At 54.4% G+C, this 22638-nt stretch overlaps 2 protein-coding genes across 7 annotated transcripts in view; one reads left to right on the top strand and one right to left on the bottom strand.

Annotated features, from left to right (window-relative positions):
- Nucleotides 1–22638, bottom strand: part of Rbfox3 (RNA binding fox-1 homolog 3) — a 439196-nt gene that overhangs the window by 68007 nt on the left and 348551 nt on the right. For 2 of the 6 annotated variants that reach the window (XM_005350822.3, XM_005350821.3), the window contains exon 1: nt 13552–13749. The exons of 1 other annotated variant lie outside the window; for it this stretch is intronic. In XM_005350822.3, coding sequence (XP_005350879.1) covers nt 13552–13656 — 105 coding nt within the window. In that variant the 5' untranslated portion in view covers nt 13657–13749. Of the gene's footprint in view, nt 1–13551; nt 13922–22638 lie in introns of those variants that run through there. 3 more of the 6 variants (XM_013347629.2, XM_026780956.1, XM_005350820.2) reach the window with 3 other exon arrangements.
- Nucleotides 13783–15920, top strand: LOC113456346. Its single transcript, XM_026780958.1, has 4 exons — nt 13783–13979; nt 14502–14813; nt 15445–15535; nt 15658–15920. The coding sequence occupies exons 1-4, from the start codon at nt 13806–13808 to the stop codon at nt 15810–15812; spliced, it is 732 nt and encodes a 243-aa protein (XP_026636759.1). The 5' UTR covers nt 13783–13805; the 3' UTR covers nt 15813–15920.

Consider the following 22638-nt stretch of genomic DNA (forward strand, 5'->3'; position numbering starts at 1 on the left):
AGAAGAAGAAGAAGAAGAAGAAGAAGAAGAAGAAGAAGAAGAAGAAGAAGAAGAAGAAGAAGAAGAAGAAGAAGAAGAAGAAGAAGCAGCAGCAGCAGCAGCAGCAGCAGCAGCAGCAGCAGCAGCAGCAGCAGCAGCAGCAGCAGCAGCAGCTGCTCAGGGCAGTCACAGTCTTCTGAAAGGACATCCAGCCCTCACCAAAAGTTCCAAGGCCTTCACAGGGGCAGACATAAGAGTTGGGACTCCCTTGCCAAGGAAGTGGAGTTCTTCCTTCCACTTTACCTGCAAGAGGAGGGGACCTGTCTGGTTCCCATGGGGACAAATGGGGAGGGCAGTCCCCTGTATACATGGGGGGGTGGGCTAGGGGAGAGATGCTGTTTAGGGTAGTGGGCATGTGGCCCAGGGCTTCCAGGACATACTTTTACTCTCAAATGAAATCCTCTCCACCAACCTGAAAGCAACAGCATTCCATTGCTTCTGCCTGAGTGTCCGTTCAAATCACTAATTTGCCAAATGGAAATAGTCAAGACAAGTTCCACATCCTGTGACCCGATTTTTGTGATTGATTTCTCTTCTTTTAACAAAGATGAGGAGAGGCCAGGGTCTGTTCAGCTTGACCTGTTCTGGCTTGGGAACGACAACTTTGCCCTTTATCCCCATACTACCAACAAGGAGGTGGCCTTGTTCTCAGTGACCAGAAAGAAACCAAGATGCAGGGTGAAGAAATCCTGCGGAGCTGAGCAGGTATGGGGCCTACAGGACCCTGGTGCTGTGCCTTCATCTTCCTACCTGCCCGCCTGCCACAGTGAAGACACACACTAGGGTCCTGGTTACGGACAACAGAGGGCTCTGGTCACATTATGTAGGGAGGCTCTGCCCCGAGGCCCTAGGACAGGGACAAGAAAGGTAGCCAGGCAGATTCTAAGCCCATGACCTCCTCAACCAGCTGGCTTCTATAGAGTATAGCCCACTTGCTAGTTTTCCTCCCAGCTTGCTTTGTCCTCCTGTGAGGTTTCCAAGTCCAGAGGCTTGGAGCCTAGCTGGGCTCCACAGACAGAGTCGGCATACACCTCTGGGTGGCAATCAGGGCAACTCAAGGCTTGCCTTGGTACTCTCATCCCAGACAGCCTTGCAGCAATGGTTCAGATGCAGCTACCACACACACACACACACACACACACACACACACACACACACACACACACACACACACACACACACACACTCATCAGTCCACGGGGCAGGGACACCTTGCTACAGGCCACACAGGCCCAGCCTGGCACCTGGAGCATAGTTGTGTTCATGGGTCTGGGTCTGTGAGGAACAACTGTGCTCTGCCAAGGGATAGAGGCAGCAGTCACTGGCCTGGGTGGCAGATGTGAGGGGTAAGTACCCTCTTCTGCTAGGACCCAGGACGCACGCTTGGTGGTGAGCCACAGTCAGCTGCCACCGTGGTTTTTCCTTTCACACACTCTAGGCCTAGCAATGAAGATCCCAGGCTGGGCACAGGTAGGCCCATTCTTCACGGGGCCAGGTTCTTTCCAGCCTTATTCAGCCATTGTGTGCAAAAAGGGCCAGCAAATCTCTCCTCAAGGCTTATCCGAGGACCACCAAAGTGAAGACAGCACACCCAGGCCACCATAGAAAAGCCCTGCCAGCTCTCTGATGTGCAGTCTCTCCCTGAGGGAGGGGTTACCCGCTACAGTATTTCAAACCGGCACAGGAAAGGAGGCCCCAACAGATGACTCCACCTATAAGAACCGTGCAGAATAGGCACAGCCACGGGGCAAAGGAATGGGTAGGGGCTACAGGGTTGGGACAATGGCTGCTGACATGCACAGTGTTGAAGATGTTCAGGAATCAGATGGCTGCACAGCTGAATGCTACGGAATGGCATGCTTCATGTGGGTGCGTTTTATAATATGTGAGTTATATCCCAATAAAAACCCCACAGATATAAATTATCCAGAGGGGAAGACAGGAGGGTAGGGAGAGAAATAAGCCTGCTGTTTTCCCCACAGAGCCCACAGACCCCTTCATCCATTGAGCCTGGAGTCCCAGTGGGACTGTGAAAGAACCTGTCCCAACCTCTTCCACCTTTGCCACTCAGGGGCTCCCCACATCCTTAGCGTGAAGTGTGGCTCCAGGTGCACAGACATCACACACATGTGCACCCCCATGCACCTCGCCCGACAGCTGCCAGGCACCCAAGTATGGCTGCATAGATTCTTGCCCAGCTCTGGGATGTCTGTCCTGCTTCCAGGGGTGTGTAAAAAGAACTCAGATTCTCCTGTTTATGTGGAGGGGGTGCCTCATCAGGGGAACTAGAAAAGATCTCTCTCTTTCTCTCTCTATCTCTCCTCTCTCTCTGGAAGATGGGACCCGACTACACAATCACTGCTTCCCCCACAGCCATGCGCCTTCTGAGGCCCTGGGAAAATGGCAGTGAGCAAAACAGACAAGTCCTTCCCTTTCAACAGAGGGCCGGGTGAAGCAAGTAGCTAAGTTAACTGTACCATGTTAGATATCCACCAATGCAATGATAAACCACGAAGCCTAAGCAAGGTGATGATGGAGCAAAGCCCGGCAGGACTTGAACAGGAGTGACAGGCACAGCAGGTCATGCCTCCTGCTCTACCCCAGCCAGCGATATCCCAGCATTCCTCACCAGTTCCCTGGTCTCCACAGCTCTTCCTATGACTGTTCTGTACCCACAAGGCGTATGGGGAGGCTACCTGTCATCTTGTCCCAGCTCCTGCCCATGGGCTCCCAGCCAGGAGCCAGTGAGAGTGACCTGGAGTACCAGGACTGGGTATGGGGTCCCCAAGAGCCAGGGAGCCAAGGACCGACTTTCTTTGCCTAGCTTCCTCACACATGAGCTGGGGTGGAGATCCAGGATGGTGGCCCAAGATGGTCACACAGGTCCAGGACTGATATCTATAGAGAATAGTAGAGAGAGAGACTTGAAGCTTCTCCCAGCAGAACACACTCATGTAAATAGTTGGCCAGGTCTTTGCTCTGTCCCTGCCAAACAGGAAGTGGCTGAAGAAGAGGTCATGACCTGTGAGTGCCCCACTAGGGATGCACAGCCCAGCCTGGCACCATGTCGGAGCATCCACATACCAGGTACCAGCACCATCGTGATGGGACCACCCATTTGACATTCTCCTCCACACAGGCCACCTGCTACACTGTCCAAGCACACCCTGTCCTGTCCCTTCCTGCCCGGTGTCTCCTGAGCCAAGCCTTACGACCTTGTCTTAAGCCTTTGTCCTGCTGACCCCTGGTTCAGCTTTCCAGCCCCTTTCCAATATAATTTCTCCCGCCTGTAGTTCCGACCCTGACATCGCTGCAAAGGCTTCCTGTGCCTTCCCTACTGCCCAACTCTCTCAGTCTAGACTCCCAAAACACCCTCATCAGCAGCTATTCCTTCCTCACACCCCAGGGTGCCAAGCACTCAAGATCCACCCACTGAACTCAGTGTTTTTTCCATAGAAATTGCTTCCTTTATCTGGGACAGTGCAGCCACAGACGCTGGGCCCCTCCATCAGCCTGGGACAGCCTATCCTCAGACTTCTCCTTGGATTGTTGCTAAACCTCACTCTGCTGGTCTGAGCCATCGTTGGTGGTGGCCACCAGGCTCACGTGGCTGCTGAGCATTGGGCAGCATGGTGGTTGGTGGGATCTGAGATGCGCTGAGTGAAGAAATGGATTTGAGAGTCTGAGCGCGGACGGACTCTAGACATCTCAACCATGTTTCCACTGACTCTGCTGTAGCAACAGGACCCAGCTGAAGGAAATATAACATTAGAATGTCCCTCACTGGTCTCTCTCTGCTTTTGTGGATGTGGTTATTAGGAAACCTATCATCACTGCTGGCCCAAGTCACGGTCGGCAGACTCTTTTTTATTCTTTGTTTTATTATTATTTTTATTTATCTATTTATTTGGTTTTACTCTGTAGCCAGAGGCTGGTCTCAAACTCACAGTGATCCTCCTGCCTCAGCTTCTCAAGTGCTGAGACTGCAGGTGTGAGGCATTATGCCCAGCAGGATTTTTTTTTTCTATGAAGGGCTTGGCTACTCATGATCTTTGCTGTGGTTCTGGGGCAGCTCCAAGAGGCTCTGCAGACAGCGTGTAAGTGAACACAGGGTGTTTCCCAGCTACGACCTTAGGTGGAGATGGGGTTGACCCTCGAACCTCATGTTACAAGACCTTCAAGTGCATTAACTAGCAAAATTGTATTTTTTAAAAGGAGTGGGATGAGAGGCCAACCAGAGCAGCCAACCTTTTGTTTACCAATACAGACGTTAGGGAAATGCGCACCAACTATCTGTCACTTAATTAAATGGGTACTGCCCCACAAACCACCATGCAATGCCTTTTGGGGAAATAAGGCTTTCCTTATGTCCTTATTTTCCCATACGGGAGAGTGGAAACACAGCCACAGGCTGTCGCAGGGGGCTGTCAACAAAATTAGCCTACACCAGTCTAAGACCAGCAGCTACAGAGGGAATCTCAGAGCACCGAGGCTCTTCAGTGTCATGGCTTACCAGGTCCTGACTGGATGGTGACTCCATCACAGGTCTGGGGACCTTAAACATCTTCCTGGTCTTCAGACTGCACTCTATTGCGGCTCAAAGAGTTTCACTACCCTAAAGGTTCTGGATTTGCCTAATGGGTTAACCATGAGATCCATGTAATGACTGCAAACTCAAAACAGAGCCCGTTCAGATGGAAGTGTTCTCTGTGTGAAACTGACACCAGGGTCCAAAGGCTGGCTGCAAACACAGGAGTGGGTGCCGTCATGGAAAGCCAAGTGGGGAAGGGCTAGTACCTGCTGAGGCTAAAAGCTGGGGCATGCGGGCTTACATCCAACATGTCACCGGAGGTCATTTCACCTGAGTTCTAGGGATTTTGAACTTCCCTACTGCTTGGCACTATTTTTCTGTGGGTCAGCCTCTGCTGGGTTCCTCACCCTTCACAGGCAACCAGATCACAGACTGTCACTGCAAACTGTCTACACTAGGTGTGGCTAGGTGGGAGGGCCTATTTCCTTTGGCATACGTGTGTGTGTGTGTGTGTTCCTGTGTATTGTGTGAGTGTGCATATGCCATGGCGTGTGTGCGGAGGTCAGAGCAACCATCAGGTGTTGGTCTTTCCCTTTTTATTATCTTTGCGAGTGTCTCTTCTCCCCTGTGTTAGCCGCGTAGCCTGTCCCAGGAGCTTCCATCCAGTCTCCCGTATCTCCTTAGGGACACACTGAGACTATGGCTATTCATGCTACTGCCACCAGCTTTTATGAGGGGCCTGGGGATCTGAACTCAAGTTGTCTGGCTTTGCATGCATGGCAAACACGTTTTACCCACAGAGCCATCTTCCCAGCCCTGACAATGAGACCTCCATTACCTCCCCCCAGACTTCCGGTTGGCCTTCTTAGTCACGTTCCACATGCTGTGGCTAGGCAGAAACAAGACAGCACAGCTGGGGAGGAGCTAGGCTCTCTCTGCTGACCTGATGGACCCAGGTGTGCAGCACTGTCCCACGCCTTTTATTTAGGGACAAGTTGGGGAGTCCTGGGAGGCCCAATGAAAAGGGCGTGTTTGCCTTTCCTGATCTGTAATATGGGCCTTTCCCACTATGCCTCATCTTCCTACTGGAGATGGGATGAGCCCCCGACCATGCCCTTTGCCCTTTTTAGGTGACGGCTTCTGAGGGCCACCCTTGAAGACCCTCCTGACACTGGGCACAGAGCTTTGTGCACACCACGTGCTAATGCAGTGCCCCACTAAGATGAAGGAAGCCACACAATGGCACCTGGGTCGCCTTCAGCTCCAAAGTGTCACTGGCAGCAACCACCTACTCCTCACATCTGTGTTTCTGTTGCTTACTTCCTTTTGGGTTCCTTAGGATGGCAGTTGAGAAGTCCCACAAGTTCGTCTGCACCAGAGGATAAAGGAAACGCAGAAGAGCTCATCTACACGCATAATACACAACCACACATTCATATGTACACACACACACACACACACACACACATACACACACATGCACACACTATTGTTAGCACAGGACTTGGCTTAAAGTACAGGCAATATTTGAGTACACAAACGTGTATATTGGGACAAGACTCAATTGTCCACCTGCTGCACTGAAGCTGTGTATCCAAGCAAGATGCTCCCCCACCACCTCCAGCCCTGAAGGCTCCAGGCCTCAGCTCTGAGCTTCCCAAACTCAAAGAGCCTACCTGTAGCACCAAGCTCCCCCATCCCACCACCCAGCAATTTCACCCACCTTTAGCTCTTCCCCAGCCTTCCTAGCACACCTACCTACTCCTGGCATGCCTGTCTCTCTCTGGTCACTCAGTTACCCTCCCCAGCAGCATGAGAGCTCGTGTAGGCAGGGATGGTCCCTGGCCTGGGTACAACTCGGATTTGTTGAGTGGACAGACAAATATCTGGATGCATGGGGACAGAGGTGACATCACCCAACGTGGAGCACCTGCCATTCATGGGTCAGCATTCTTGCTTTTTAGAGAGGAAACAAAGGCCTGCCACCCTGTTAATAGTGTTCAGGAAAGATGCTGAGGGACCTGCACTTCCTAGAAACCCACTGTGGTGAAAGCCCTGGGGAGGATATGATTCCATAGGTCCTCCTTCTGGGGCACTCCGGTCACAGACAAGTAGTTAAGCAGCCCTCTTTCCTTCTCAGGGCGTTCCAGAGATCAGCAGACCAAACACCGAGCTCACCCCCTCCTGCTCATCTGCTTGTCTCCCCATCGCTACCCTGCACAAGCGTGCTGGGAAAAGGCTCAGCATAACTCAGAAGCCAGGCTTGCCACTGCCACACCAGGCGACATCCTGATAAAACCGCACGTCTGGACTGAGAGGGAGGCTTGGGCTGAGGGCACGCGTGGGCGAGGGTGGCAGACAGCAGATCCAAGCTTCACAGCTCTGCAGAGGAGGATAGAGCAGACGCCTCGCCTGGTTTCTTCTCTCTCCTTCACTGGGGTGGGCTTTGACCAGTTCTTCACAGTCAAGGTGGAGCAGGTACATGCATGTGGCCCTGGGGACTAGTTTCTGGTGTTGCACTGTGTCTGTGACTCCGGGAAGGGCAGCTGTGCACCTTTCATTCCCAACTCTAGACCTGGAGCTGATTGAAGAACTGGGATGGACATAAGTCAATGTGTGGCCATGCCAATGACATAACTGGATGTATGAGCATGGGCCATGGCAATGGCATTCCTTCCTACTTCTCTGCCTTCTCCTTAGTCTATTCCCGGAGCCATTCAGGGACTGCAGGGTTGTGGGGACACAAACGCTCACCTAGAGCCCAGGCAATGCTCTCTTTTCCTCTCAGTGACTACGGGGTTCAGCTCTGCTGCACCTGCTGAGTCCCTCACAGCCTGCACCTCTGGAGGAGCCCCAGATGCCAAAGATCATGACCCAGTCACACAGATGACAAAAAAAAAAATATCAGATCTGTTCTGATCAGGCTCGGTCCAGCCTTCTCCCAACAGAACCCCGTAACCACCTGGTAGATGGGTGGGCCAGAGGCAGGGGGCCTGGAGACAGCAGGATGATGGTGAGGTGGGGAGGAAATCTTCCAGGAGCAGAAGAGAGCGTAGAGGAGAAGCAGAGAGAAACTGAAAATGGAAGAGGGAGAAGGAGGACAGAGACAGAGGGCGATGGAGCGGGCAGAGAGGCGCGGAAACAAGGAAAGCGGGTTGGGAGCATACTGGTCAGAGCTTCAAAACAGATGCACAATACAAGAGCAAAGAGAAGGAAGAAGCAGAACATGTATCCCCTGGAGAGAGTGTCCCAGCCCTGCTCATGGGACCAGCTGCCGGGATCACATGGGCCATCAGGATCCCACACTGCCAGGAACTAGAGTCTCTTCACCCGAGGGGCCATCTGCCTCAGGCCCTGGTGCTGCCTAGCCTGCCCCAAGCTGGGTGCCGAGGGTTGCAGGCACCTCCTTAGAACTGGACAGAGGCTACAGCCAGCCTCCAGCTTCTGCCACATCCCCTACCCTCTCCCCAGGAACCTGATAGTCTGCTTGGAGCCACCTTCAGCTTGTTGTCCCTAGGGTCGGAAGACAGGGACAGAAGGCTACTCATACTGGACTGGAATCTCATCCTTTGCCTCCTCCAGGGATGGTGGCCAGCGCTCTCGGAGTCTCAGCACCGTGGGGCAGACAGACTGCTTCCCTGACTCTGCTGGTGCAGAGGCTGGGGAGGCGAACACTGGGACAAACCTTTCGATCAACAGCCTGATCCTTAGCCTTCCCAGCTGTAACAATGGACTCAGAAAATGCTACGGAACCTGTCTAAAGCAGGCAGCCAGTCTCCACCTCTCCACAGGCCAGGGATTGCCAAGGTGAGCCCCATCCGTGAGGGGCATGGTATAGGAAATGATGCAGGAGATGCCCCACTCTGTGAGAACCTGTCCTTCACCTCTGGGCACACACCTAGTGGGCACACGGCGGTCCAAGCTGGCTTGGATCTACAGTTTGAACCCTAAGTATTGATTGAGCTGTTCTCAGCATCTCCTTGGTCATCAACCTCCCCCCCCTGCCCCAGCTGTGGCAGGTCCTCTGTCCACTGTACATATTTATCCCAGTACAGCCAGACAGAGCCCCCTGCTTCACACTCAGGGAAGCCCACTCTCTCCACACAATGAGGAGTCACGCTCAAGACCTTAAAATCCTAAGGCAGACTACTTCCATCCATCGTCTCCAGCTTGAAGCATCCACCTTTGGGTATCCGGTTGGGGCAGATCCAGCTTAGGGACCCGCAGGAGATTCGAGAAAGAGTTCAGGCCCCCAGAAGCTCTGGCTGAGGTGATATCTGTTTTATGCACAGCTGAGAAAGCAGCTGGGAAGGGGGGAAACTTCCTGAATTCTGGTGTTCGTCAGAATGTGAGACAGATTCAGTCGTGGCTCTGGAGTCCGGGTGCACAGTGGCTTTACAGTGTAGTGTGTGATTTACCTGCTCCTTGCCTCAGTTTCCCCCAACTGTTAAACGTTTCCATAATGCATGCATAAGGTTAGCCTTCAGCAGGTTGTAGAACAAGCGTGAACCCATAAGGCATGAAAACGCAGGAGGGACCCGCAGACCTGATGCAGACACTGCAATTCCCAGAGGCACCAGGGTGAAGCAGTGCCATGGTTTTGAATGGACTGGTCAAGGCCAGGCAGCAAAGACACAGTGCATTGTTCCTATGGATCTCCGGGTTTAAGGACACAGAGTCTGGTTAACTTCTTTCAGTCAGTATCTTTAGGTTAGTTTTAGTCTGGTATATCTTTAATTTGGTTTAATATCTTTGGCTTATCTTTATCTGGTTCAATATTTAGTCTGGTTAATATCTTTAGGGTAATTTGGGGGCTGTGGCTCCATCCACACACCAGATGAGAATAGCAATGTCCTCTTGAAGACATGGCAGACAGGTGTCTGCCCCGTGCCTTCTTTCTAATCATTAGCCATGGGGTCCTCACCAGTGACCCATGCCGTGTCACTATGAGCAAGTGTGTGCCTGGTGGGGTTTTCAGAGTCACACAAAGTCAGTGGGTGATACGCGAACAGCTGGAGAACAGAGACTAAACCCCAGGACTGCGCAGAAGGTGTAAGAAGCAGCGTTGTGTCTGCTACAGTAATTAATCCTTATTAAAAATGGCTGTGATTAGCAGTGGTCTTACCTCAGAGCAAAGCGAGAAGGGTTTTAAGAACGCAGCTGCCTAGTGAGTCTCAGAACAGGCCCTAGCATCCTCAAGTCCCTCTGTGCCCCTTTGGGCTCTGCCCCTGGGAGAAACATGCTGTTATCAACAACTCCAGGAAGCTGTCTGCAGACCCCAGGCTGGAAGGAAGTTTCTGGGTTGGCAGCGCTTGCCATGGCAGTGGAAGCTCTCTGGGGATTTACCTTGAGTAAGTACATGCGTGCAGTTATATCAATGGAACTTGGGACATATGGACAACTTCAGGGCAGCTGGACCCTCACCTCTCCATGGATCTTCAGGCACCCCCTAACCCTTCTCCTGCACACCCCCAACCCTTCTGCTCTTTCCCCCTACCTGACAAATGCTATCTTTCTCCTCACGAAGAATTTACCATCTTGGTAATTGAGTGACTTGATAAGATTCCCTTTTATAGGACACTTTAGTTTAATAAAAAGGCCATGACTGACAAGATCCCATTTTGTGAGTTGGATCTTTTTCGCACCTCATCTCTGAAAGATGCTTCTGCTAAAGGCCATAGGAAACCCCAGGAGTCGAGCTGATGTTCTGGAGTTTTCTCATGAGACCCCCTTGTCCTCAAAGGTCACCATGATCAGTTCTATTGCCTGCTGAGGACAATATACCCAGAACCAGAGACTCGGGGTTTCTAAGAGGGAACAGACCCCCCAGGGGGACCGTATGAGGCAGCTCCGCAGTGTGCCCAGGATCTCACAGCAAGAGGGTCCTGCGATAATTTCTCATGGAGCCCCTGGTGCAGACTGGGAAAGACAAGGGGGGAAGCTCGGGATCACTTCCCAACCAGAGCCCAACCCAGACGGACTAGTGTTGGGTGAGCCCAAGTCATTTTGGTTAGGATTCTAAAACGTGTCATCACCACTGCAGGGAGGAGAGACTGAAAAATGATAACAGAACCGTGTGACGGATTGCAGAACCGTGAGCCTCTGAGGGGGCATGGCCTTACCATTCACGCCCTACCTGGGGTCCAGCAGCTCACAGAAGGTAAGGGTTAACGGCACTGGGAAATAATGGGATTCCGCCGGTTGAGGTTTTATTTCTTAAATTTCCAAGTTGAAAGACTATAGGTTTCGGAAGCTGGCCTGTTTAAAAGCTGCATCTTAATGCGCCTCCAACTACGTCTCTTGTCTTGCTTGATTTCACGTCTTCTGCTTCTGATGTTAAATGTGCTGTTTAGACTGAACACACTGCCGGCATATGGCACCAGCGTTTGCGTGCAGCAGCCCCGCAGCCCCCACAAGGGGCTGGAGGAGGGGCCTGCTCTCACCTCTGGAAGTCCAGCCAGGTGCCACCCAAGGTCCTTTCTCATACAATCCTCCCTTCAGAAGATGTAAAGAGCCACCTCACTCTAAAGGTGGCCTGGGACAAGCTGGGTGCCAAGCTGAACAACACTATTTGTTTTGTAATGGCCCTGAACCACCAGAACTGTGTGTGCTCCCATAAAACGGTGCACCCACAACCACCAGGAATGATCTAGACCCCATGTTGACGCACCAGGCTGTCTGCCCCTGCAGAAGAGCTGCAGATGGGCAAAAGAAATAGGGGTGCTGCCGAGCTTGGTGCAGTGGGCATGCAGTGGCTGTCCCAAGAGGGGTTCTGCTCAGATGACAGCATCTGTAGTGAGGAGAGCGCCTCTGAAGTCCTCTGGCCCTTCCGCTGCACCCCTGGAAAGCTGCAAATGGCCAGGCAGGGTGCATTACCAAGCTCTAGAGGACTCAGGGTATCTGCTGGTGGGCTCACCCCCCAAAAAAAAAAGCATAGGTCTGACCCATCAAGACAATGCTGAAGCTCTGAGCCATATTTCATCTTACTCAGTTCTTGCATCCTGAGTAAGGGGAACTATGTGTCTGAAGAACAGCCAGGCTCAGAGAGGTGAGGCCACTTGCCCAAGACAGCACAAGCAGTAAGCCGTGGACTGGCCTCCAGGACCTGTACTCCAAATCCTTCACTTGCCCTCTGATCTTGGCATCTTGCTGCCAGGGGTTGCCCAGGCTATCACTGCCCATGACAGTGAGGGGGAGGGAGCCACCCTTGAACTTTCAAGTGGTCGCATCTGACAGAAACGCAAGTTGCCATAGAGACCCTATTACAGAGTCTCCAAGTGACCCCAGTGTTATGGGAACTAGAAGGAGCTGGGGAGCTGCCCTTTGAGGACCACCTTTGAGGCCCATCACTCTGGGAATGACGAATGACAGATGAATATGTGGGGGGCTGGCCAGCGGGTCTGAGGTTCCCGGTGCCTCTTATATCACATCCTGGAAGCCCCACATGTCACAGGTGGTCCTAGGAAGGTGAGACCAAGGGCCTAGGGCTCTGGCAACACGCCACCTTCTGTCCCTAATAACTGAATGGGCCCCTGTCTCTCCCTCTGCAGTGGCCAAAATGTTTGGTAGTCCATAGTGCGCGGACAAGGGACCCTAGTAGAGGGGTGGCCCAAGGGCCCAGCAGCTCAGGGTTTATTGCCCTGGACCAGGTTCTTAAGGCCCATCTTGGCCATGTCCATGTTTCCTCCTACACCACTGCCCACAGCCCCCTGACGAGTCTGTGGAAGGCATGACAGATAAGCGCTTCCCCTCCCCCAATGGTTCGCCTCAGTCTCCATGAAATCTCCAGTGGAGGCCACCTCTCCGTTTCCAGTCAGTTGTGCACCCTAACCTAATACTGACTCTGAGCCCCCGAAAGCTTCTTATGTGGACACCCTGTCCCTCTGTCTATCATATTACCCCATTTTTGAAGGAGGTCTTATGGGAGCCCTCTAACTGGACTGAGCTAAGGAGCAGAAAGCCAGCCGGAAGTTCTTTGCACCTCCATGTCCCCCCTCCCCAAGCTACCCACCCATGTGGGTATACCAGAGGGTCAAGGTGTGACTCTACAAGAGAGTGACCCCCAGAACATGGGAGAATGGGCCGGCCAGAGGTGTGCGCAGACTGGGTGGGTGATGCCAGGGTACTGCAGCCTTAGGACAGCTGTGGCCAAGCTGGCTCCCCGAGCCATAATCTGGAGGGTCTGGGGGAGCCCAGGGAATCCCTTCTCTATCCCTAGAGCAGGCCTGGGGCCCCACACTGATTCCGCATTGGGTGGGATCGCAGGACCCCGCCTCCTGCGCCTCAGGCCAGCTGGCAGGCGGAAGCTGAGGCTCTGTGCGCACCTCCCTAGGGGGCATCCTGGGGATGTAGGGGCTCCTAACCGCCTGGTTTACTGTCCCCCAACGCCTGCCAGCCTGAGGATCCTATGCAGCCCAGGAGACTGGAAAAGTCCAGCACAAGCCCCTCCTGAGCCTAGCTTCGGGGCCTAGCTTCTCTGTCCCACTAGGCAGGTGGCCCGCCTCCCCAGAGGCCCGGCGCGCGGTCCGCGCTGCAGCACAGCCGGGCTCCCCAGACGCCACCTCCCCGCGGCCCCTGGGCTTGCGCGTCGCGGCCGAGGAAGAAGCCTGGCTATCGGTTCCCGAGTCCCCCGTGTCTCGGCGCAAAGTTCCCCAAAGTAACTGGGTGTCCAGAACCCCTGCGTCCTTCCCTTGGGCTTCCCTCGAGACTCCGCCCGCCGCCCCCTCCCGCGCCTTTGAAAAAGTTGAGAGCGACGCCCCAAACTCCAGTCGGGCCCCCGACCCGGCACCGCGAGCTCCCCAGGCGCCCCCATGCTCCTCTGCCACTCAGGGGCGCAGTTCCCCCTAACCCGGGCGCCATGACGTGAGGAGAGCTGCGGGGCCACCAGCGGCGGCGCGGAGGCGGCCAAGTGCGGGGCGTGGGCGGCGGCGCGGGGCGCACGTGCGCGGGGCCCGGGGGGCGCTCGGGCCGGGGGCGCTTACCTGTTGGAGGTAGAGGAAAGCGGGCGGGCAGGGCACGGAGTGCGGGAGCATGCTGCCGGAGTTGGACAGCAGGAGGCAGCCCGAGTTCGCCATGGAGCACAGCATGGGGCGGCAGGGGGGCGCCCGGCGGCCGAGGCAGCTCTGCGCTCGCTGCGTCCCTCGGTGTGTGCGCGCGCCCTGCCTCCCGGGCGCCCTCCCGGTCTCTCCTCCTCCGGGCCTCCCCTCCCCCGCGTGGCGCTTGTTAAGAGGGAAGCATGGAAAGGGGAGCGGCGCGCCTCTGCCGGGGGCTGACCCTGTCCGGGCGGGCAGGCTGGAGAGAGCGCACGCCAGACGATGGAAAGAGGATGGATGCGATGTACGAGAGGATGGATGTGGGCAGAGAGAAGCCAGTCACTTTGGAGCCACCGGAGCCCTGTCTGCAAAGAGTGGTGCGTGTGCGTGTGTGAGTGTGCGCGTGTGCGCGCGTGTGTAGCGGTGGGAGGGGGAGTCCCTGGCGTACTCCAACATCAAACGGAGCCCCGCGCTTGCTCAGGGGAAGAGAACCCGGCCGACGGCACCACTGCCGGTCCCGCACTTAACCCCTCGCCCGCCGGCCTGCGCCGGGTCGCCTGCTCTAGCCCCCTCCCGCGGGCCCTGCGCTCCCCTCCTCCGCCCGCGCGCAGCCTCTGCTCCCGGCGGCGGTAGGGTCTGGGACCTCCGTTGGCCCCTGCTGGTCTAGGCTGCGGCGGGAGGAGAGTCCCTGCGGCCCACCGACCGGAAGGCGCTCGTTTTGCCTGCGTTCAGAGAAGCGCCTCTCCTGAGGGAGGCCGGCTCCGCGGCGGGGAAGTCGGTGATGTAATGAGGGCATCTACGCAGAGGCTTCCGTGCTGGGAAGGCTTTTCAGCTGCTCAGTGCCCAGAAGCCCAGCCAGAGCCCCCCAGAGTGTCTCTTGCCCCTTTGTTGGTCTCCAGGCCCCACCAGACACCTCAGCAGCCTGCTGCGGGCTTATGATCCTGTGGATACTTATTATGGGGGTGGGCACCAAGGAACAGTGGCCATCCGGTACCCTCCCTGCGCCATGGTCAACCGTGCTGAATTGGGTGTTCACACTCCGAGTCTCAGAGTACACAGCACCCACCTTCTGGCCTCAGGCGGTGCTAGGCAGAGGCCTTGATTCGCCCCTCACACCACCACTGCAGCCTGCCTGCATACGTCTGCAGCTTCCCAGCCACACACATCCGGGCCTGGCTGCTCACACTCGGATTTACCAAGACAAGCTACAGGTGAACTTGGCTGGTGGTGAGCTGCCCTCCACCTGCCACTGTGAGAGGTAGCCCCAGGGGGCACGCTCCCAGCCTCACACCCTGCTTACACATACTACCTCCATTAGAACGGGCACACCCAGGGAAGCCGTACTGCTGTGAAACTCCATTACCCTACCCGAGCTATGCGCTTGGAAGATAGCAGGCCTGGTAGTTTAAAAAGTGGGGTCCTCCTAAGTACGGGGTGGGCTCGGTGAAGTTGATTGTTGTCTCTGGGCTTTAGTTTCCACTCCCAAACTAAGGTTGCTTGGTTGTTCCCCCTGCTGTGTTGCCTGTGGCTGAGTGTGGCCTCCCTCCAGGCACCCCCTGGGAAGTAACACTGTGAGGGAGCAGGTAAGTACGCACAACTCGGAGGACCTCTTAGCAGGTATCCTCCACCCCCCCCACCCCCCACTCACACCTGAGCAGCCTGACATTGACCTTCCTCCGAGGAGGAGGAGCACAGGCGCTCCGTGGCTCATTCTCTTCTCCCCTTTTCTTGGTCTTCTCTGAAACGTTGCTGGGGTGGTACAGGCAGCCGTGGGTTATGGGCTTTCGGAGGCCACCCTCGCCCTTCCAGAGGGATAGGCTATGATTTTTTTTTGTCTCCCAGTTTCGGATGGTGGTAGTGTACTCCAGCCCTGAGGCCCGGCACATCATCTGGGGCCTGATGTTTCGGCCGATCTGCCAGTGCAGTGCCCAGAGTGGGTTTAGCTACATCAGTGCACTCTCCCCGCCCACTTCCTGCTGTTTTCCTGTCCTGTGACACCCGTCTGTCCTCTCAGAGTGACTTTCAGTCATCACTGTCCGGTTGCCTTTTCCACAGAGGGAACTTGGAGTAGCCTGGCTGTTCACCCTGAGCGCAATACTCCAGACAGACTGTCAGCGCAGCCACTGTCTGGGGTTCGGAGCTGTGGAGAGGAAGTTATCTCACCTGGAGCGAGCGCACCGTCTAGTGGGGAAACCAAGTCTGCAGCCTAAAATGCTGAGAGCATCAGGTCAGGAGAGCCTGTCTAAACAAATGTCTCTGCCATGCAGGCTTCCTGGGAGAAGCGAAAAAGAATTAAAAGGAAATCTCCAGAAGAAGAGTTGGAACAGTGTGCCTGGCTGATTTCTTGGGACAAGGGCTGTGTGCCTACTGCTTGTCATACCGTGCTCCCCGTGTGTGTCATGTCCCTTCCAAAGAAAAGCCCCCATTCTAAGGGCGGTTATTGCTGCGTCTCTTGGTCCTGCCCATGCAGATCCCCTCCCACCCGCATCCAGTACCGTACAGTGGGCCTCTGCATTAGCCCGGGCTGTGCTATATTCTCCATGCCCCCAAGATTCCCGACCATTCTCCTGCACTCCAGGGGCCTTGCAGACCAGGGCGTGTGGCCCTGAGTAGTGAGTGGGGAAGGCCAATCCATCAGCCACTTGCTAGGCTGGGCTGCCCCCACATTTTCTTGGGTTGAAGGGAGGCTGTGAGCTGGGAAGAGCTGTCAATCCAGGGAGAATATTCACTACTTAAAAAAAGATCCAGGAGGAAAAAAAAACCACATCCCATTCGCCCTGAATCTAAGAAAGGCCTTGTTAGGGAGGCTCGAACTGAGCTGTAATTACTTCTATGCTCCCGGGCACCGCTATAAATATCAGGAAGGGAGGCACCTCAAAAGGTTTGGGTGGCTTGGCTCTGAGCTCGCCTGGCTCCCTCCTGCCCCCATCCTGCACCACCTTCCCAAGCAGGGCCTTGCTGGCTGCGTGTCCTGCTGTGTATGACACACGCCTGTCCCACTGTCTCTGGACCCACATTCCTTCACTGGACCCTGTATCTCCGAGGTGTCTAACTTCGTGGAGCACCTTTGTCACTGTCTGGTGGCATTTTGTCTCTTAAGATGGTCCGTGGTTTTTAGCAAAAGGTAGGCCAGTGGGTTCTGTGGCTAAATGATAGAGAACCAAGTGCCTCTTGTCTTCACAATTTTTGGGAATTTCCAAGGTTTCCTTTAGTACCTTCAGGTGGGAAGAGAAAGCCCTGCACCCCTGAGGGACAGGCAGTGGGGTCCCAGCTCCTCACTGTCATGCCTTCTCTCTTCCCTTCTGAATGCCAGTCTGACCATCTCTCTATACAAGGAGAACAGTGTGGAGCTTGGCAGAAGTGTCCCAGAGCAAGGGGTGAGCTCCACAGCACCAAGCCAAGCCATCATCTAGAAGTGGAGTGAGCTTCCCGTGCGCTCTGCAGAGCCAGGCCTTCCTGCCCCAGCCTTGGACTTCTTGGCACAGGCTGGGACATGAGCAGTGGAGATTGAGGCAGAGTGACCAGATCCATCATCCCCAGTGGGGTGGGCCAGCATAGCATGGCTCAGAGCCTGGTTGTGCAATGAGATGTGGAGTTACCCAAGGAGCTTTAGATATGTGACTTCCACCTGAGTCCTGTATCATCACTGGGACACGTTCCCAGGGCAAATTAGCATCCCCATTTGGCATTGAAGGAAAAGAGTTAAGAGTCAGAGGAAAGTCTTGGGTTCAGGGCTGTTCCTGGTATCTTGGAACAAACATCTCAGGGGGGTGTCAGGTTGGGAAGTTTTTAAGCTCTTTTGAAAACAAAAATGTCTCTGGTTCCTGAAGGTGGCAGCCCCATAGTGTGGGAGTCGGGAAGTGTATGTGTTTTTATCCCGGTAGGTGGACTTCCCGTTCTAGAAGGACATGGGAGCCTCTGCACGGGCACTGGGAGCAAATGACCTGAGCTGTCCAGCTCAGCCCTGGCTGACGAGGCCACACCGAAGGTGTCCAGCAGAGGGCCCACTCACACCGGTTGGAAGTTCCTTCCCCAACAGGCCTGTGAGGAGGGGCTTATGGGGGCCCCTCCTCACTCCTGGGCCTCTCTGCCTCTCTCTGTCAAGGGGTCCAGAACAGGCAGAGGGAAAACGCTCAGATCGGTGCAGTCTGCTGTGGTCAGCACCCACCATTCAGCTCAGCTGGGGGTCCCCCACCTAGTGACACCATCCCCCTGCCTCATCAGAGACTGCAGCAAAAGTAAAAACCCGCGTGCAAAGGGAGTTTATTTATCTGTTTAATTAAGAGGCGTTTGCCAGCCACATTCGGCTCCATCCGTCTCACTTACAATCCGTCCCAGCAAAATTAAACATAATAAATACTGGGAGACTGAAAGCAAAGGGCACACTCAAGATAGATGGGAAAAGCCAGAAGTTGCACAGGGTAGCAGTTATGGGGACATCTTTCTTTTGCAAGTGTCCCTCTCCTCGGGGCCCAGGAGCCAGAGGGCTGTTTCCAGAGAAAGGGCTGCTGGTGCCTTGCTTTTTCCACTCAGCCCTGCAGCCAAGCTTGCTTTATTGTAAGTAAGCCCCCAGGCCTTCTCCCTTCCCCGCTCCTGCAGGAGAGGTATGAGCTCGGCACAGCCAGAAGACTGTGCAGGTGGTGGCCCTGTGGCGGGGGCAGCAACTCGGGGCTAGGTGGGCAAGAGGTCTCGGCTGCAGTTGCCCTGGCCACTCCTCGGGGCCCCATGCTGCATATGGGCCCCGCATGCTTGAAGAGACCGTTGGCAGAACCTGAGCAGAAGTTTGGAGAGGAAAAAAAAAAAAAAACAAACGTTTGGTTTTCTGTGGTAGCTGTGATCAAGCTACCATTCAAAAACTGGTCCCAGAATCTCACAGGAGCTGGAAGAGGAAGCTGGCGTTTGGACACATTTTTTACTTCCATTTCAGACCAGAAGAGTAAGGTGTGCTGTTTGCTAAAACTCCCCAGGAGAAGAGGAGATGAATGCCTGTCACTATTGATGGCAAATGCCTGGCATTTGCTCTGCCCTTTCTTGACTTTTCAAAGTGCCTCACCACAAGCCATCTCCCCAACATTGTTGCAAGATGTAACAAGGCCCATTCTCTACATGATGACACTCTTAGAATCTCAGAGGTCCACACAACCAGCAAGAGGCCGAGTCCAGACTGGAGAACCAGACTCCAGGCTCTGGGTATTCACAGGAGCTTTTGGCTTCCCTTTGACTGTGCTGTTTGGCATGTGCCCTTCTGCAAACATCCTCATCATTAGCCCTTGGCTCTCTCTCCTAACAGGATCAACCCTCAACCAAATCTGTTAATGGAACAGTCATTTGCAGTAGCCCAGGCACCCACTAACCGTGCTGCGGCTCGGGCTGTGCGGCAATTATCTCCAATGTCTGCTTTCTCATTAGGAGGGAGGTCGCGGGAACCCAGTGGGCTGCTGAACCCTGTGATGAAGCCATTGAGAGAAGCTGACATTGGACTAGGATGTCTTTTTACATCCAGAGCTTCTGGCCCATCAGCCAGGCATCTGGACCCCACCCTGAGCCTTACCCGTCACCCTGGACTCTGCCTTGCACACCACCTTAGTGTTTTGATGTCGAGACCACCAACGACCCTGGGTAGGGGAGGCTCTGTGGACCATGGAAAGCTATCCGTCTGCTTGGGCATGAAGACTCCATCTCAGGGAACGAAACGCCCCGTGATGGCCACTTTTCTGGTGCAGCTGGAGCAGAGGGAAATCTGTGCTCACATTACTACAGGGACTTCTGCAGGCTACTGACGTCTGGGACATCCGTTGAGTTGTAGGCAGGGAGAGCCTGTGAGACTCACTGCCCCCAGAGCTCAGCCTGGGTCACTTAAGTTGTCCTTGTCAACCCCACTGCAGCAAAGGTGTTCCATAAAGAGCATCTGCCTCTTCTCTAGGCTTCTTCACCCCCCTCGCTCAGCCTGGAATTGGCAGGGGTGGGGAGTTACCCAGAGGCACAGGGAGAGAGGGCTGCGAGGGAATTTGGGGCCTCCATCACTCAGTCCCGTGCCTTCTGGCCAGAAGGCACTGAAGCCTTTTGGGACAGGTGCTGCCTCTTGTTTGTTTCCTCGAAGCATTCTATGGAAGGAGCCCCCGAAGCCCCTGGGGAGCCCATCCAGGTTTTCATCACCATGACTGTCAAGCAAGTAAGGCTTGTATCTTAATTTTATTCAGATGGCGAAGGCCTTGAAAGTGTAATAAGGGGGTGGGGACTGGAAGCTGCTGCCACCTCCTCTAACTCCCAGGAGAGGCCGGGGTCACCCACCAGGACTTATAGAGCAAGGCTCTGCGTGGAAGGAAGAGGCCGAGTGAATGGGTACTAGCAGCACCAGACAGTGGGCAGACTGCCTATGGGGGTGGGTACCAAGCACAGGGCTGTAGTTTGGGCAACTCCGATTCAGGGTTGATGTGAACCACCGTCAAGTCCCACTGGAGCCTCATCAAGGAAGCAAAGCGCTTGTGGGGAAGTAGTGAACTTGCAGGAAGGGGTCACCACCTTCTCCTTCACCAGCAACTCTGACACAGCGCTGGAGAGGGGCAGCCAGACCCACAAAGCCATGGGAGGTCAATGGTCTTTCTACCTTGCCATCATTTTTTTTTTTTTTAAAAATCTTACTCCACAGAGAAACTAGTGAACCTTTTCTTCATTGTTCAGGGAGGAGGGGCCAAAAATGACAGACCCAACCATCATCTCAGGGGGTCCCAGTGCCGAGAATCGTGGAAGCTAGATCCCTCCACTGAACAGATAAGAATGACCTTCTGCCTGGAGACCTAGACCGCACTCATCCAGCTAAGGAGCCACTCTGTGGCTTCCGGAAGCAGAATGCGGGGGGTGGGGCTGGCACCATGTTCTCCCTGCCATTTGTGCCCCCTGAAGCTGAAGTGGCAGCTCATTAAAAGCTCATTAGGAGCCCACGGCACACAAAGGTCCAGGGAGGCAGCAGCGTCCTGCCAGAGTGCGTGGCCCCGGAGAGGCTGGTGCACTGTGTCAGGCAGGCCAAGCCAAGCTGCAGACAGGAGCTGAGCGACGGAGCAGTGACAGGCCAGGTAGGAACAGAAGCCTTCCTAGGAGCTGAGCTTGTCCCAGGACTCAGGGGTAGGGACAGTCTCTGCTGTCAGATAACAAAGAAACAGGCAAATGCTAACCCACAGAGTCTTCTTACATATCCAAGGTAACAAGGTCCAATATAAGGTCCATGCTTAGGCCTTGAGAAGAAAGGGCAAGAGATGTCAGAACTGGGGTAGTGATGGGCAGGACTCAGCCAGCGCCAGCTTTGTGTGCCAGCTGATGACACACCACGGAAGTTCTGAGGATAGCCACCACCTGTGAGCACGAGGAGGAGGAAAAGGAGCCATGATTGAAGACATGGACTCTGAGAGGCCTAATGCTTGCCAGGGAACAGGGCAAGTGGCATGTTCTTGATGGGACTGAGGGACAGAGCTTGCAGGTACAAGGCTATGTCCTACTGAGTTTCCTCTGGTTCACTCTCCATTCTGGGGAGAAGCCCCCTCTCCGCCCTTGATCTATGTTGGCACTGGGGTCCAGCACTGGTTTGGCACTAACACAATTCACAGTGCCAAGGCACAGGGTTTCTGAGAATTCAGTGGCAAGGAGGTTTAGGGGAAGCTGGAGTCGGCCGCAGCTGCAAGCCCTGGGCCCCTCTCCACAGCTCCCACCCTTCCCTCCCATCGAGAGTTGCCGCATTAGGTTTGGGGAGCCCTCTGTTCATTTTCTTACTTCCCTGGGATGCTGTGACTTTTGATTTCTGCTTGATTAATATACAGCCAACAGACACTGTATTTAAGGAGGTTCTAATTCTCTCAGGTCACCAAACTTGGGAGCAGCAAAGCCTCGAAGAGCCAGCCCCGCAATAGATCAAACACTGGGACCTTCAAATCACTCCTTGGCCCAATTTTTCATCCCTGCTGCCGTCTGATAACCCTTTCAGCCAGAAGCCACTCTCCCCGCTTTTCTGGGGGTGGGCGCAGGAACTGGATGTGGATGTCCGTGGCTGAAACCCTCCTGGCAGCTACACAGCAAGCTGGAAGGACACAGTATTCCAGCCCTGCAAGAGTGAGCCTTTCATCCCCAAAGACAGACAGACAGATCCTGGTGCCTGCACTCTAGACTTCCAGTATAAATGAATCTCTCTGGTGGGCAGGTGGGCAGTGGCTGACCCTGATGATTGCCACAGTTACCGAAACATCTTCCAAGCCTAGCGCTTGGGGGCTCACGTACATGGTGGGGAGCAGCGGTAAGGATGCCTGTGTGAACACTTCTTCCTCTGAAGCATCTTTTATAGACCCAGTTCATGTTGCAGGTTGGGGAGAGAGCACAGAGCCGCACAATGTGGGAAGATTACACTCAGCTTATAAATTACACCCCAGCTTGGGGCAGGGAATGCGCCTGTTAGCCAAGAACCCAGGGCACAAAGTGCAAAATGACAGTGGAAGAGCCTGGTCCTTCAGGATCCCCAGACCAATTCTCCCTGCCACCAGCTCCCCAATGAAATGTCCGCATAGAAGTTGAAGGAAGCCTGGCTGCACCTTCCCAGGTCCCATCCTGACTCCTGTTGTATTTATTTTCTTCCTATCAAGCCCTGCTGGACTACCTCCCTCTATCTACTTAAAATATCATCTATAGATTTTCAAATTATTGCTACACTTTCCAAGAGAAGGCCACAGTGGTTAAAAATTAGCAGCAAATTTATAGGAATTCCATATGGCAATTACAGAATTATAATGAAGTGGCTGCCACTTGGCCGGGTGTGGGTAATTGGAAATGCACGCTGGGAGACTAGAATCTTTACGGTATTGGGATTGTATTTCTGAGAGTAAATGCTGTGGAGAGGGTCAATGGACCCTTGAGCTGGCCAAGTTCTTCTTTAGAGAAAAGCGTGGCCAGTTCATTGCCCACTTGGAAACAATTGGGGGGCATCATTTCCCTGGCACACAGAATGGCAGTTGGAAGCATGGGGGCTGTTTGGGGCTAGAGGGATCTCCCAAGCTT

The sequence above is a fragment of the Microtus ochrogaster genome, chromosome 7 (genome assembly GCF_000317375.1).
Source record: "Microtus ochrogaster isolate Prairie Vole_2 chromosome 7, MicOch1.0, whole genome shotgun sequence".
Classification (NCBI taxonomy): domain Eukaryota; kingdom Metazoa; phylum Chordata; class Mammalia; order Rodentia; family Cricetidae; genus Microtus; species Microtus ochrogaster.

What these genes read in the sequence shown, in the direction of transcription:
- LOC113456346 (XM_026780958.1), top strand. Translation starts at nt 13,806, where the DNA reads ATGGAAAGGGGAGCGGCGCGCCTCTGCCGGGGGCTGACCCTGTCCGGG. An exon ending in AGCCCTGTCTGCAAAGAGTG is followed by an intron (nt 13,980 to 14,501) that starts GTGCGTGTGCGT and finishes GTTGGTCTCCAG; the next exon opens with GCCCCACCAGACACCTCAGC. An exon ending in TTTACCAAGACAAGCTACAG is followed by an intron (nt 14,814 to 15,444) that starts GTGAACTTGGCT and finishes TTTGTCTCCCAG; the next exon opens with TTTCGGATGGTGGTAGTGTA.